The 13,034-nt window shown below is 48.9% G+C and overlaps 1 protein-coding gene across 1 annotated transcript in view; it reads right to left on the bottom strand.

Annotated features, from left to right (window-relative positions):
- The window catches only part of LOC139253811 (G-protein coupled receptor 39-like), a gene marked incomplete at its 3' end in the record, with an annotated part of 28,721 nt that extends 16,875 nt beyond the window's left edge, over positions 1-11,846 (bottom strand). The window contains exons 1-2 of the mRNA XM_070873576.1: positions 11,779-11,846; positions 11,045-11,186 (exon numbers count right to left, since the gene is read on the bottom strand). Of these exons, the coding sequence (XP_070729677.1) occupies positions 11,045-11,186; positions 11,779-11,846 (210 nt within the window). The remainder of the gene's footprint in view (positions 1-11,044; positions 11,187-11,778) is intronic.
- Positions 11,847-13,034: the final 1,188 nt, after the last annotated feature.

The following is a 13,034-nucleotide window of genomic DNA, read 5'->3' as shown; positions in this document are numbered from 1 at the left end:
CAGCCCGTACAAGAAACCCCTCCGCGCCGAACTGAAAGGCACGGAGGGGATTTCCCCGAGGCGCCTCAAGTTGGGAGGCGCCGGGCCCCGTCCCAAAAGGTTAGTTTGCAGGTGCAGCAGGTAATCAGGAAGGCAAATGGAATGTTGGCCTTCATTGCAAAAGGGATAGAGTACAAAAGCAGGGAGGTCCTGCTGCAACTGTAAAAGGTATTGGTAAGGCCGCACCTGGAGTACTGCGTGCAGTTTTGGTCACCTTACTTAAGGAAGGATACACTAGCTGTGGAAGGGGTACAGGGACGATTCACTCGGCTGATTCGAGAAAAGAGGGGGTTACCTTATGATGATAGATTGAGTAGACTGAGTCTTTACTCCTTGGAGTTCAGAAGGATGAGGGGTGATCTTATAGACATATTTCAAATCAGGAAATGGACAGACAAGATCGAGACAGAGAGGTTGTTTCCATTGTCGGGGGAGACTAGAACTCGGGGGCACAGCCTCAAAATACGGAGGAGCCAAATTAAAACCGAGTTGAGAAGGAATTTCTTCTCCCAGAGGGTTGTGAATCTCTGGAATTCTCTGCCCATGGAAGCAGTTGAGGCTGGCTCATTGAATGTTTTCAAGTCAAAGATAGATAGATTTTTAAGCAATAAGGGAATTAAGGGTTACGGGGCGAGCGCAGGTAATTGGAGCTGAGTCCACGACCAGATCAGCCATGATCTTATTGAATGGCGGAGCAGGCTCGAGGGGCTAGATGGCCTAATCCTGTTCCTAATTCTTATGTTCTTATGTTCTTATGTTCTTAAGTGTTTTATTAATAATTAAATTGATGGTAAATTGAATTGTGCCAAGAGATTAAGTTGATGGAGATTGGGTTGTATTTATATGCAGTCCCTCTTATGATGGTGTTGGTTTCGGCAGGGTTATTATTTTTGGGGTGGGGGTCTGTTTGTGTTTGTCGTTTAAAATTGGTTTTTATGTGGGTTGTTAGTTCCTTACTCTTTATCCAATTGGTGTCTGTAAGTTAGGGAACGTATTAATTGTAAGTAAGTCAATAGTATTTTTTGGATTTATTAATAATATTATTCCCGGTGTTCTAAGTTATGGATGTTAATTGGGGAGTTATTGTTATTGTTTAAGCCGTTGAAGGAACCTGTGGAATCTGCCTGTGGGAAACGGAGGCTGTTGCTGCTGTTTGGCTGAATGTTGATTGGTCACAGCGTGGAGCCGTGTGTTCCTGAGTCTGTGTCTTCCCATTTTATTCATTTAAACATTTGTGGATTAAGTTTCAGTTACATGGGGGCGGGAGGGGGGAGGTGGGATTTGATGGGCTTGCTAATTTTTTAGGTTGTGGAGAGTGGGTCCGTTGATTATTTGTCTGGGTTGGAGAGAGCGGTGGCTGAGTGAAAGAGTGTTCGAAAATCAGTTGCTCAAATCTGCCAGCAAGCTCATGGTCTGCAGGGCTGCAGTGATACCCGCCCTCCAGTATATCTCAGAGACATGGACCATGTACAGTAGGCACCTCAAATCGCTGGCGAAATACTACCAATGATGACTCCGCAAGATCCTACAAATCCCCTGGGAGTCAGATGCACCAACATCAGTGTCGTCGACCAGGCCAACATCCCCAGCATTGAAGCACCGACCACACTTGATCAGCTCCGCTGGGTAGGCCTCATTGTCCGCACGTCAGACACAAGACTCACAAAGCAAGCACTCTACTCAGCACTCCTTCCCGGCAAACGAGCCAAAGATGGGCAGAGGAAACGTTACAGGGGCACCCTCAAAGCCTCCCTGATAAAATGCAACATCCCCACTGACACCTTGGAGTCCCTGGCCAAAGTCCGCGCTAAGTGGAAGTGCATCCTGGAGGGTGCTGAGCACCTCTAGACTCATCACAGAGAGCATGCAGTAATCATGTGCAGGCAGTGGAAGGAGCATGCAGCAAACCAGACTCCCCACCCCTTCCCTCAACCACTGTCTGTCCAACCGGTGACAGAGACTGTAATTCTCGTATTGGACTGTACAGTCACCTGAGAACTCATTTTTAGAGTGGAAGCAAGTCTTCCTTGATTCCGAGGGACTGCCTATGACGATGATGACCTCCGTTTGTTGGGGCCTTTTGTTTTGCTGGGAACGCCGATTTTATTTTTTTGAAAACGAAATGTATTTCCGATTTTGTGCAAATGGACCTTGCTGTGGGATTTCGGATAGGTTGTGTGCGGGAAGGAGGGCTCTGGGTTAGCTTGTGTGTGGGGGGTCTCGCTTAGGTTTTGTGGGGGTCTCGGTTAGGTTGTGTGTGTGAGTGGGTCTCGGTTAAATTGTGTGTGTGGGGAGGGTCTCGGTTAAATTGTGTGGGGGTGTATCGGTCAGGTTATGTGTGGTGGGGCTCAGGTTATGTTGTGAAGGTGGGGGGGTTATCGGTTAGGTTGTGTGGGGGGTCTCTCGGTTAGGTTGTGCTTGTAGCGGGGGGGGTCTCGGTTAGGCTATGTGTGTCGAGGGTCTCGGTTAGGTTATGTCTGGGGGGGTGTCACGGTTATGTTGCGTGTAGGGGGGGACACGATTAGGTTGTGTATGTGGGGGCACTCCGTTAGGTTGTTTGGGGGAGTCTCGGTTAGGTTGTGTGTGTGGAAGATCTCAATTAGTTTGTTTGTGGGCGGGGTCTCGGTTAGGTTGTGTGTGAGGGGGTTTCTCGGTTAGGTTGTGTGTGGGGGGGTTACGGTTAGGTTGTGTGTGAGGGGGTTTCTCGGTTAGGTTGTGTGTGGGGGGGGGTCTCGGTTAGGTTGTGTGTGGGCGGGGTCACGGTTAGGTTGTGTGTGGGGGGTGGTTCGGTTCAGTTGTGTGTGTGGGGTGGTCTCGGTTAGGTTGTGTGTGGGGGAGTCTCAGTTCGGTTGTGTGTGGGGGGGGGTCTCGGTTAGGTTGTGTGTGGGGGGTCACGGTTAGGTTGTGTGTGGGGGGTTTCGGTTAGGTTGTGTGTGTGGGGTTATCTCGGTTAGGTTGTGTGTGGGGGGTCACGGTTAGGTTGTGTGTGGGGGGTTTCGGTTAGGTTGTGTGTGTGGGATTATCTCGGTTAGGTTGTGTGTGGGGGGTTTCGGTTAGGTGGTGTGTGTGGGGTTATCTCGGTTAGGTTGTGTGTGGGGGGTCACGGTTAGGTTGTGTGTGTGTGGGGGGGGCTCGGTTAGGTTGTGTGTGTGGGGGGTCACGGTTAGGTTGTGTGTGGGGGGGTCACGGTTAGGTTGTGTGTGTGGGGGGTTTCGGTTAGGTTGTGTGTGTGGGGTTATCTCGGTTAGGTTGTGTGTGGGGTTATCTCGGTTAGGTTGTGTGTGTGGGGTTATCTCGGTTAGGTTGTGTGTGGGGTTATCTCGGTTAGGTTGTGTGTGGGGGGTCTCGGTTAGGTTGTGTGTGGGGTTATCTAGGTTAGGTTGTGTGTGTGGGGGGGTCTCGGTTAGGTTGTGTGTGTGGGGTTTCGGTTAGGTTGTGTGTGTGGGGGGTCACGGTTAGGTTGTGTGTGTGGGGTTTCGGTTAGGTTGTGTGTGTGGGGGGTCACGGTTAGGTTGTGTGTGTGGGGGGTCTCGGTTAGGTTGTGTGTGTGGGTGGTCTCGGTTAGGTTGTGTGTGTGGGTGGTCTCATGTTAGGTTGTGTGTGTGGGGGGTCACGGTTAGGTAGTGTGTGTGGGTTGTCTCGGTTAGGTTGTGTGTGTGGGGGGGTCACGGTTAGGTTGTGTGTGTGGGGGGTCTCGGTTAGGTTGTGTGTGTGGGGGTCACGGTTAGGTTGTGAGTGGGGGGGGATCTCGGTTAGGTTGCGTGTGGGGGGGTCACGGTTAGGTTGTGAGTGGGGGGGGATCTCGGTTAGGTTGTGTGGGGTGGGGGTCTCGGTTAGGTTGTGTGGGGGTGGTCTCGGTTAGGTTGTGTGGGTGGGGGTCTCGGTTAGGTTGTGTGGGTGGGGGTCTCGGTTAGGTTGTGTGGGTGGGTCACGGTTAGGTTGTGTGGAGGGGGGTCTCGGTTAGGTTGTGTGGGTGGGGGTCTCGGTTAGGTTGTGTGGAGGGGGGTCTCGGTTAGGTTGTGTGTGGGGGGGTGTCTCGGTTAGGTTGTGTGTGGGGGGGTCTCGGTTAGGTTGTGTGTGGAGGGGGGTCTCGGTTAGGTTGTGTGGAGGGGGGTCTCGGTTAGGTTGTGTGTGGGGGGGTCTCGGTTAGGTTGTGTGTGTGGGGGGTCTCGGTTAGGTTGTGTGTGTGGGGGGTCTCGGTTAGGTTGTGTGTGTGGGGGGTCACGGTTAGGTTGTGTGTGTGGGGGGTCTCGGTTAGGTTGTGTTTGGGGGGGTCTCGGTTAGGTTGTGTGTGCGGGGGGGTTCTCGGTTAGGTTGTGTTCGGGGGGGTCTCGGTTAGGTTGTGTGTGTGGGGGGTCTCGGTTAGGTTGTGTGTGTGGGGGGGTTTCGGTTAGGTTGTGTGTGTGGGTGGTGGTCTCGGTTAGGTTGTGTGGGGGTGGTCTCGGTTAGGTTGTGTGTGTGGGGGGTCTCGGTTAGATTGTGTGGGGAGGGGGTCTCGGTTATTTTGTGTGTGTGTGGTGGGGGGTCTCGTATAGTTTATGTGTGGGGGGGGTCCTCGGTTAGGTTGTGTGTGGGGTCTCTGTTATGTTGTGTGTTTGTGGGGGTGTCTCGGTTCGGTTGTGTGTGTGTGGGGTTTCGGTTATGTTGTGTGTGGGGGGTGGGCTCTTTAATTTTTGTGGCTTTTATGGATCGAATAGTCGGGTCAATTCGTTGTTGGTTATTTTAGGTCCTAGTGCCGATTAAAATCCTCAGGCTGGAATTAAGGTTCGGCCGAGGGTGCAGTGTTGTTCCCGGCGAAGGGATTTGTCTCCGGATTTTGAAGGTGGTTGATTTTAAATTGCTATTACCTTCTTTCGGGAAGATATATTGATGTACGTTGATGTGCTGATTTGTATTTTGAAGATTTTAAATGTTATTAGTTGTTTTTTGTTATTTTTGTATTTATTTTAACAATGTCTGTATTTGGGTGAGGATTGTTTTAATAATTAATTCGGTTTTAGGATGGAGAAGGTGGGATTATTTTAATTGTTAATAGTCTGAGCGGGTTGATCAGAGTCCATGCCACGTTGGAGGACCACGTGGGGGGAGGGGGAGGGAGAATTTAGGAAGCACTTTTTCCTTTGATTGTTTTAAAATTTATTTTCTAAAATCATGTGTGTGTCATCATCACAGGCAGTTCTGGGAATCGAGGAAGACTTGCTTCCATTCTAAAAGTGAATTCTCAGGTGACTGAACATTCGAGGATCCGCAAGATCCTGCAAATCCCCTGGGAGGACAGTGGCACCAACGTTAGCGTCCTCGACCAGACCAGCATCTCCAGGGTTGAAGCACTAACCACACTCGATCAGCTCCGCTGGGCAGGCCACATTGTTGGCCTGCCCGACAAGAGACTCCCAAAGCAAGCGCTCTACTCTGAACTTCTTCACAGCAAACGAGCCAAAGTTGGGCAGAATAAACGTTGCAAGTACACCCTCAAAGCCTCCGTGATGAAGTGCAATATCTCCACTGACACCTGGGAGTCCCTGGCCAAAGACCGCCCTCAGGGCAGGAAGTGTATCGGGGAGGGCACTGAGCAGCTCGAGTCTCGTCGCCGAGAGCAAGCTGAAATCAAACGCAGGCAGAGGAAGGAGCGTGCGGCAAACCCGTTCCACCCATCCTTTCCCTCAACCACTGTCTGTTCCACCTGTGACAAGGACTGTGGTTCTCGGATTGGACTGTGCAGCCACCTAAGGACTCATTTTACGAATGAATGCAAGTTTTTCTGTTGGGCAGCGGGGGACGGGGAGCAGAGAAATATCAGTCCCGCACCAAACGCTTATCCTACTAGTTCTAAATAGCAGTACAATTAGAGCTTCTATGCAGAACATCTTTTGTTAAGAAGGGAAATAAGAACATAAGAATTAGGAACAGGAGTAGGCCATCAAGCCCCTCGAGCCTGCTCCGCCATTCAATAAGATCATGGCTGATCTGGCCGTGGACTCAGCTCCAATTACCCGCCCTCTCCCCATAATCTTTAATTTCCTAATTGGTTAAAAATCTATCTATCTGTGACTTGAATACATTCAATAAGCTAGCCTCTACTGCTTCCTTGGGCAGAGAATTCCACAGATTCAGAACCACTGGGATAAAAAATTCCTTCTCAAATGAGAGAGAGGCTGTTTTTTCAAGAAAAAGACTGACACGGTGGGTTGGAAGTGTGGAGAGAGTGAGGGAGAAGTTTCCCAAGGGTTGGGGGAGAAAAGTAAGTTGGGGTTTTTGGTGGGGATGGGGTCGGGTTTACCCTCACTTCATGATCCATCGTCTTGATGGCTAATTATAGTCGAGAGGCCAAACGTTTCGCCCGTACTGGGGCTTCATCAGAGACCAGGAAAAGCAAGCGGGTCGTGGGGCTCAAGGGTCAGAGGGTATCAGATCGAGAAACTTACAGTGAGAGGTTATGGAGAGTTTAGAGCTCCACCTTCCACCAGGTCAGTCGGAACGAGAAGGTTTGGGAGGTGGGAAATAAACGATTTAAACCTCCTCCCTCACAGTGATAAGGTATTAATCCTGAGCTTTGTCTGGAGTTATGGTTCTTGTTTTTCTGTTGAGTCTGTGTGATCAGTGGTCTTCCCTGTTTGTTAGGTAAAAATGTGGAGTTCCTCCCCCTTTTTGTTCATGTTTGTGTGTAGTGTGTGATGCGTCACCTGGTTGAATGCCCGTGGTTCAGGGTTGGGATTTTTTGTGGGGGGTCTAATGTTTTGATTTCTGACAGTTTGCTTCTCTCTTTTAAGTTTTTTCTATCCCAGTTTCCCCTTACTTCCTGTAAAAATGTTTTTTTGATTTGAGTAAATCATTTTTAAAACATTTGTAAATTTATTTTTGTTTTGTACTTTTTTTGGTTTTGTTATAATTTGCGGGTTAGTTCTGTTCGGTTTTTGTTATAACTCTCTTCGTTCAGTCCAGTCTTTTGTTTTATTCCTGATTTGGTTCGCTGTGTCATCTATTGTTCCCGATTGTTGTGGGCCCTTCTGGTTCCTGGTCTACTCGGGGGAGGGCGGCTTGGCACTCTGTTTTACACACATTTCTGTTTAGCTCCTGCTTCCATGAGGCGGAGGCAAGGGGTGGGGGTAGATTTAGGGGCATTTAGAGAAAGGACTTGGGGTTAGGGTCTGCATTAATATATTTTAGGTTAGGGTTCAGTCTTGGGGATCTAGCGTCTGGGGTTAGGACTGAGTTTGGAAGCTGTGGTGTGGGCCGTGCAGCATTAGGTTAGGTTCGGTTTCAAGGGATTAGGATCCAGAGTAAGGGTTGGGGTTTTGGGTTGTGGTCTGCACTGTTATGTTTTATGTTAGGGTTAGATTTTAGGGGGGTTCGGGTCCTGGGTTAGGGTTTGGTTTTGGGGTAGGAGTCTGTGTTTACAAGTTTTGTGTTTAGGTTTCTGAGGGTTAGGATTTAGTTTTAGGGTTAGGATTTGGGGCTGGGGGCTAGATTTTAAACTTCTGCTTAGGGTTCGTTCTTAGGGAGTTGGGGCCGAACTAGGTTTTGGGGCTGGAGTCTGGAAAAATGATTTCTTGGGTCTCGAGTTAATTTTATGGTCCTGGGTTAGGATTTGGTTTTGGGGCTGGGGTCTGTGTTTACAAGTTTTACCTATAGGTTTATGAGGGATAGGGTCTGAAGTTCGGGTCAGTTATTTTCATTATTTTAAATTATTTGAATTAAGAGTATGATTCTTTCTGTTCTGGTTACTTCTTTTTTGTTATCGGATGCTCTGTTCATGTTTGGGATTATTTAGGGTTTATTGTTACAGTCTGGGAACTAGGATTTGCTTCAGGTTTGGGCTCAGGCCTGAGAGTTCGGCTATTCTCTCACAGGGCCGCCCCTCACAGCGCCACTGCTCACAGTGCCGCCCATCACAGAGAAATGATCTGGGCTTGGGTATATGGGGCACGTGACTGAAATCTCTAGGGAACGCCAGAAAGGTCCCATGGCCAATTGTGAAGTGGAGGTTAAGTGCTTTCATTGTCAATACACAGATTAGTAATTGGGGCAGGTAGATGTGAAATGAAATTTAATGCAGAGAAATGTGCTGTGATAGATTTTGGGTGGAAAGTAAAGGGAGGAAATGTACAATAAATGGTAAAACTTTCAATGGAGCCTGGGAACAAATAGATTTATGGTTGTAAGCTTCTAGTTAATTCCTTGTCTTACTGAATATCGAGAGTGTTAAATCGGTGTGCTTGTATTTACTCTGTACAGCCACCAGAGGGCTCATCCCCTGGGGTTCCAAGGGATCCCATAATCCCTTGGGGTCACACTTATTTAAGGAGGCTTCACAGGTTTGATAGTCACTCTGGAGACCTGCAATAAAAGACTAAGGTCACACTTTACTTTGAGCTCACAGTGTTCAGTCTGACGCTTTCTCCATACACACCAACCGGCCACAAGATACAAACAGCGAACCCAAAGATGCAGAGAACAGTGAGCATCCTGGAGAAATTCTCGGAGGGAGAAGTTTGGGAAACATTTGTGGAACGACTCGATCAATACTTCGTGGCCAACGAGCTGAATGGGGAAGAGAGCACTGCCAAATGAAGGGCGATCCTCCTCACCGTCTGTGGGGCACCAACGTATGGCCTCATCAAGAATCTGCTTTCTCCAGCGAAACCCACAGAGAAATCGTACGACGATTTGTGCACACTGGTCCGAGAGCATTTGAACCCGAAGGAAAGCGTTCTGATGGCGAGGTACCGGCTCTATAACTACAAAAGGTCTGAAGGCCAGGAAATGGCGTGTTATTTCGCCGAGCTAAGAAGCCTTGCTGGACATTGCGAATTTGAAGGACATTTGGAACATATGCTCGGAGACTTATACATAATTGGCATTGGCCACGAGAATATACTTCGCAAACTTTTGACTGTAGAGACCCCAACCTTGAGAAAGGCCACAGCGATAACCCAGGCGTACATTGCCATCAGTGACAATACGAAGCAATCTCTCAACACACAAATACTGTGAACAAATTGATGTTGTTTTTGAATCATAATGTACAGGGCAGGTCAAACATATCTGCAGCTGCACGTCCGCAGATGACTCAAAGTCCATCATCAAGGATGATGAAGGCAAGGCCATTAACATCTTGTTGGCGCTGACGTGGTAGTCATCGATTCCATTGATGCCGATTCAAAGAGTACGTTTACAAGGGCTGTGCAACAATGGGACATGTCCAACGAGTGTGCAGGCAAGCTGCAAAACTTCTTCAACCTGCAAACCACCATCTTGCAGAGGAGAACATATCCATAGAAGATCACGATGAACCAGAGCCTCGGACCGAGGAGGCAGAGATACATGCAGTGCAAACATTCACCACGAATTGTCCACCGATAATGCTGAATGTTGAACTTGTTGAACTAAATGGACTCCCGGTGTCAATGGAGCTGGACACATGGGTGAGCCAGTCCATCATGGGCGAAAAGACTTTCGAAATTTTGTGGTGCAACAAGGCCTCAAGCCCAGTCAAAACTCCAGTTCGCACGAAACTAAGAACTTACACGAAAGAACTGATTCCTGTAATAGGCAGTGCTACCATAAAGTTATCCTATGATGGAGCGGTGCACAAGCTACCACTCTGCTTGTTACCAGGCGATGGTCCCATGCTGCTCGGCAGGAGCTGGCTGGGAAAGATACGCTGGAACTTGGACGACATCCGAGAGCTATCGCCCGCTGACGACACTCCATGGGCACAGGTCTTAAACAAATTTCCTTCGCTGTTCGAATCAGGCATCGGGAAATACCAAGGAGCAAAAGTGCAGATCCACCTAATTCCGGGGGCACGACCCATCCATCACAAGGTGAAAGCAGTACTGCACATGATAGAGAAAAGGGTAGAAATCGAGCTCGACCAGCTACAAAGCGAGGGCCTCATCTCACCGATCAAGAGAGTGAGAGAGAGAGAGAAACAGAGAGAGAGAGAGAGAAGGCGAGAGAGAGATAGAAGGCGAGAGAGTTCCAGTCCTCAAGGGAGACAACAATGTCAGAATCTGTGGCGATTACAAAGTAACTATCAATCGTTTCTCCCTGCAGGATCAATACCCACTTCCAAAAGCCGACGACCTCTTTGCAACGCTGACGTGAGGAAAGGCGTTCAAGAAGCTGGATCTGACCTCAGCCTACTTGAGGTAAGAACTGGAGAAATCATTGAAGGCTCTCACCGGCATCAACACGCACAAAAGTATTTTTGTTTGTAAGAGATGCCCGTTTGGAATTCGATCGGTGGCGACGATATTCCAGTGAAACATACAAACTTTACTGAAGTCGGTCCCGCACACCGTGGTCTTCTAGGACGACAACTTGTACACAGGTCGGAACACAGACGAGCAGCTGCAGAATCTGGAGGAGGTTCTTAGTCGACTCAACCGCATGGGGCTCACCTTAAAATGTTCAAAGTGCGTTTTCCTGCCGCCTGAAGTGGACTTCTTGGGAAGGAGGAATGCGGCGGACCGCATCAGACCCATCAAAGCGAAGACGGAGGCAATCGAGAACGCACCGAGGCCACAGAACGTGGTGGAACTGCGGTCATTCCTGGGACTCTTGAATTACTTTGGTAACTTCTTACCGGCACTCAGCACCCTGCTAGAAGCACTCCATGTCTCACTAGAAAAGGGGCGAATGGGTTTGGGGCAAAATCCAAAAAAGGGCCTTTATAAAAGCGAGAAACTTGTGATGCTCGAACAAATTGCCTGTGTTGTATGATCCATGTAAACGTTTGGTACGAGCATGTGATGCATCGTCATACGGTGTCGGGTGTGTATTGCAACAAGCTAATGATTTTAGGAAACTGCAACCGATGGTTTATGCATCCAGGAGTCTGTCTAAGGAGTCTGTCTGCAGCATGACTGGAAACGAAGTGTTAGCGCGTGTCTATGGGGTAAAGAAAATGGATCAATACCTGTTTGGGCTAAAATTTCGAATTAGAAACTGAACATAAGCCACTTATACCCCTGTTTTCCGAGAGTAAAGGGATAAATACAAACGCATCAGCCCGCATCCAGAGATGGCCGTTCATGTTGTCCGCATCCAACCATGCCATCCGCCACAGGCCAGGCACAGAAAACTGCGCCGATGCTCTCAGTAGGCTGCCATTGCCCACCACGGGGGTGGCAATGGGCAGCCTGCAGATATAGCCAAGGTTATGGAAGCATTTGAGAGTGAGCAATCACCCATCACAGGACAAGCAGGACCTCTTATATCCTTAGTCAAAAGCTGTGTGCTTCACGAGAGTTGTTCCAGTGTCCCAGTGGAAATGCAGGAAGATATAAAGCCATTCCAGTGGAGCAAAGATAAAATGTCTATATAGGCAGACTGCCTGCTGTGAGGCAATCGAGTAGTGGTCCCCAAGAAGGGCAGAGGCACCTTCATCAATTAACTCCAAGTATCTGCACAGGCATCATAATGATGAAAGTGATAGGCAGATCCCACGTGTGGTGGCACAGTATCGATGCGGACTTAGAGTCCTGCATTCACAGATGTTACACATGCTCGCAGTTAAGCAATGTACCCAGGGAGGCGCCTCTATGTTTAAGGTCTTGGCCCTCCAAACCGTGGTCTAGGGTATACGTCGACTATGCCGGCCCAAGCTTGGTAAAATGTTCCTTGTGGTTGTAGACGCGTACTCCAAGTGGATTGAATGTGAGATAATGTCGGCTAGCAAGTCTGCTGCCACCACTGAAAGCCTGCGGGACATCTTTGCCACATACAGCTTACCCGATGTTCTGTTGAACGACAACGGGCCATGTTTTCCCAATGCTGAGTTCAAAGAATTCATGAACCATAACGGGATCAAGAATGTCAAATCTGCGCCGTGTCAACCAGCGTCCAATGGTCAGGCAGAGAGAGCAATGCAAACCATCAAGCAAGTCTTGAAGAGGGTCACTGAAGGCTCACCCCAGACTCGCTTATCCCGAGTCCTGTTTAGCTATCGCACGAGACCCTGCTCGCTCACTGGGATCCCACCTGCTGAACTGCTCATGAAAAGAGCACTTAAGATAAGGCTCTTGTTAGTACACACTGAAATACATGAACAGGAAGAGAGCAGGCGGCTTCAACAAAGTGCGCACCATTACAGCACAAATGTGTCACGCGAGATTGAATTCAATGATCCTGTATTTGTAATAAATTATGGACCAGGTCCCAAGTGGCATCACGGCACTATCGTGGCCAAAGAGGGGAGCAGGGTGTGTCGGGTCAAACTTTCAAATGCACTCATTCACCGGAAACACTTGGACCAAATCAAACTCGGATTCACGGACTATCCTGAGCAACCCACATTGGACCCTACCTTTTTTGATGCACCAACACACACACCAGTGGGAAATGACACCACGTTGACCACGAAGCAGAACCCATCACCCACAGCAGCCCTGCAGGGCACAACACACCAGGCAGCCCAGCAAGGCCAGCTGCACAGCAGCCCGGCGAGCGCCCAACAAATGATTCACCTACACCACCTTTCACACCGAGATGATCAACCAGGACAATAAGGGCCCCAGATCGACTCCCATTGTCAATAGTTATACTGTGCGGGAGAATGTTGTTAGAAATGTGGGCTTGTATTTACACTGTGCAGCCACCAGTAGGCGCATTCCCCGGAGTGCCAAGGGATCCCATAATCCCTTGGGAGCACAGACATTTCAGAAGGCTTCACAGGTTGGAGAGGCTCTCTGGAGACCTGCAATAAAAGATTCAGGTCACACTTTACTTTGAGCTCACAGTGTTCAGTCTGACTCTTTCTCCATACACTAGTCTGACATCACAATTGCAATTTTCCCGCCTATCACATTGCCTGTATCTTGCGGTGCTCACTGGGCAGAAGGCTGCAAATGTACCTGCAGACGCTGTGTGATCCCGAAACTCTCTCTCAAATAAAGTCTCTCCAACTTTAGTCTCTTTCTTTGCTTTCTGTGTGTGTACAGTATAAATGGAACCACTGTCTGTTTGTCACATAGGCCCCAGGCATTAGG

The sequence above is a fragment of the Pristiophorus japonicus genome, unplaced genomic scaffold (genome assembly GCF_044704955.1).
Source record: "Pristiophorus japonicus isolate sPriJap1 unplaced genomic scaffold, sPriJap1.hap1 HAP1_SCAFFOLD_513, whole genome shotgun sequence".
Lineage (NCBI taxonomy): Eukaryota > Metazoa > Chordata > Chondrichthyes > Pristiophoridae > Pristiophorus > Pristiophorus japonicus.
The sequence above is the reverse complement of the archived record's forward strand: the minus strand, read 5'-3'. Positions and strand labels throughout refer to the sequence as shown.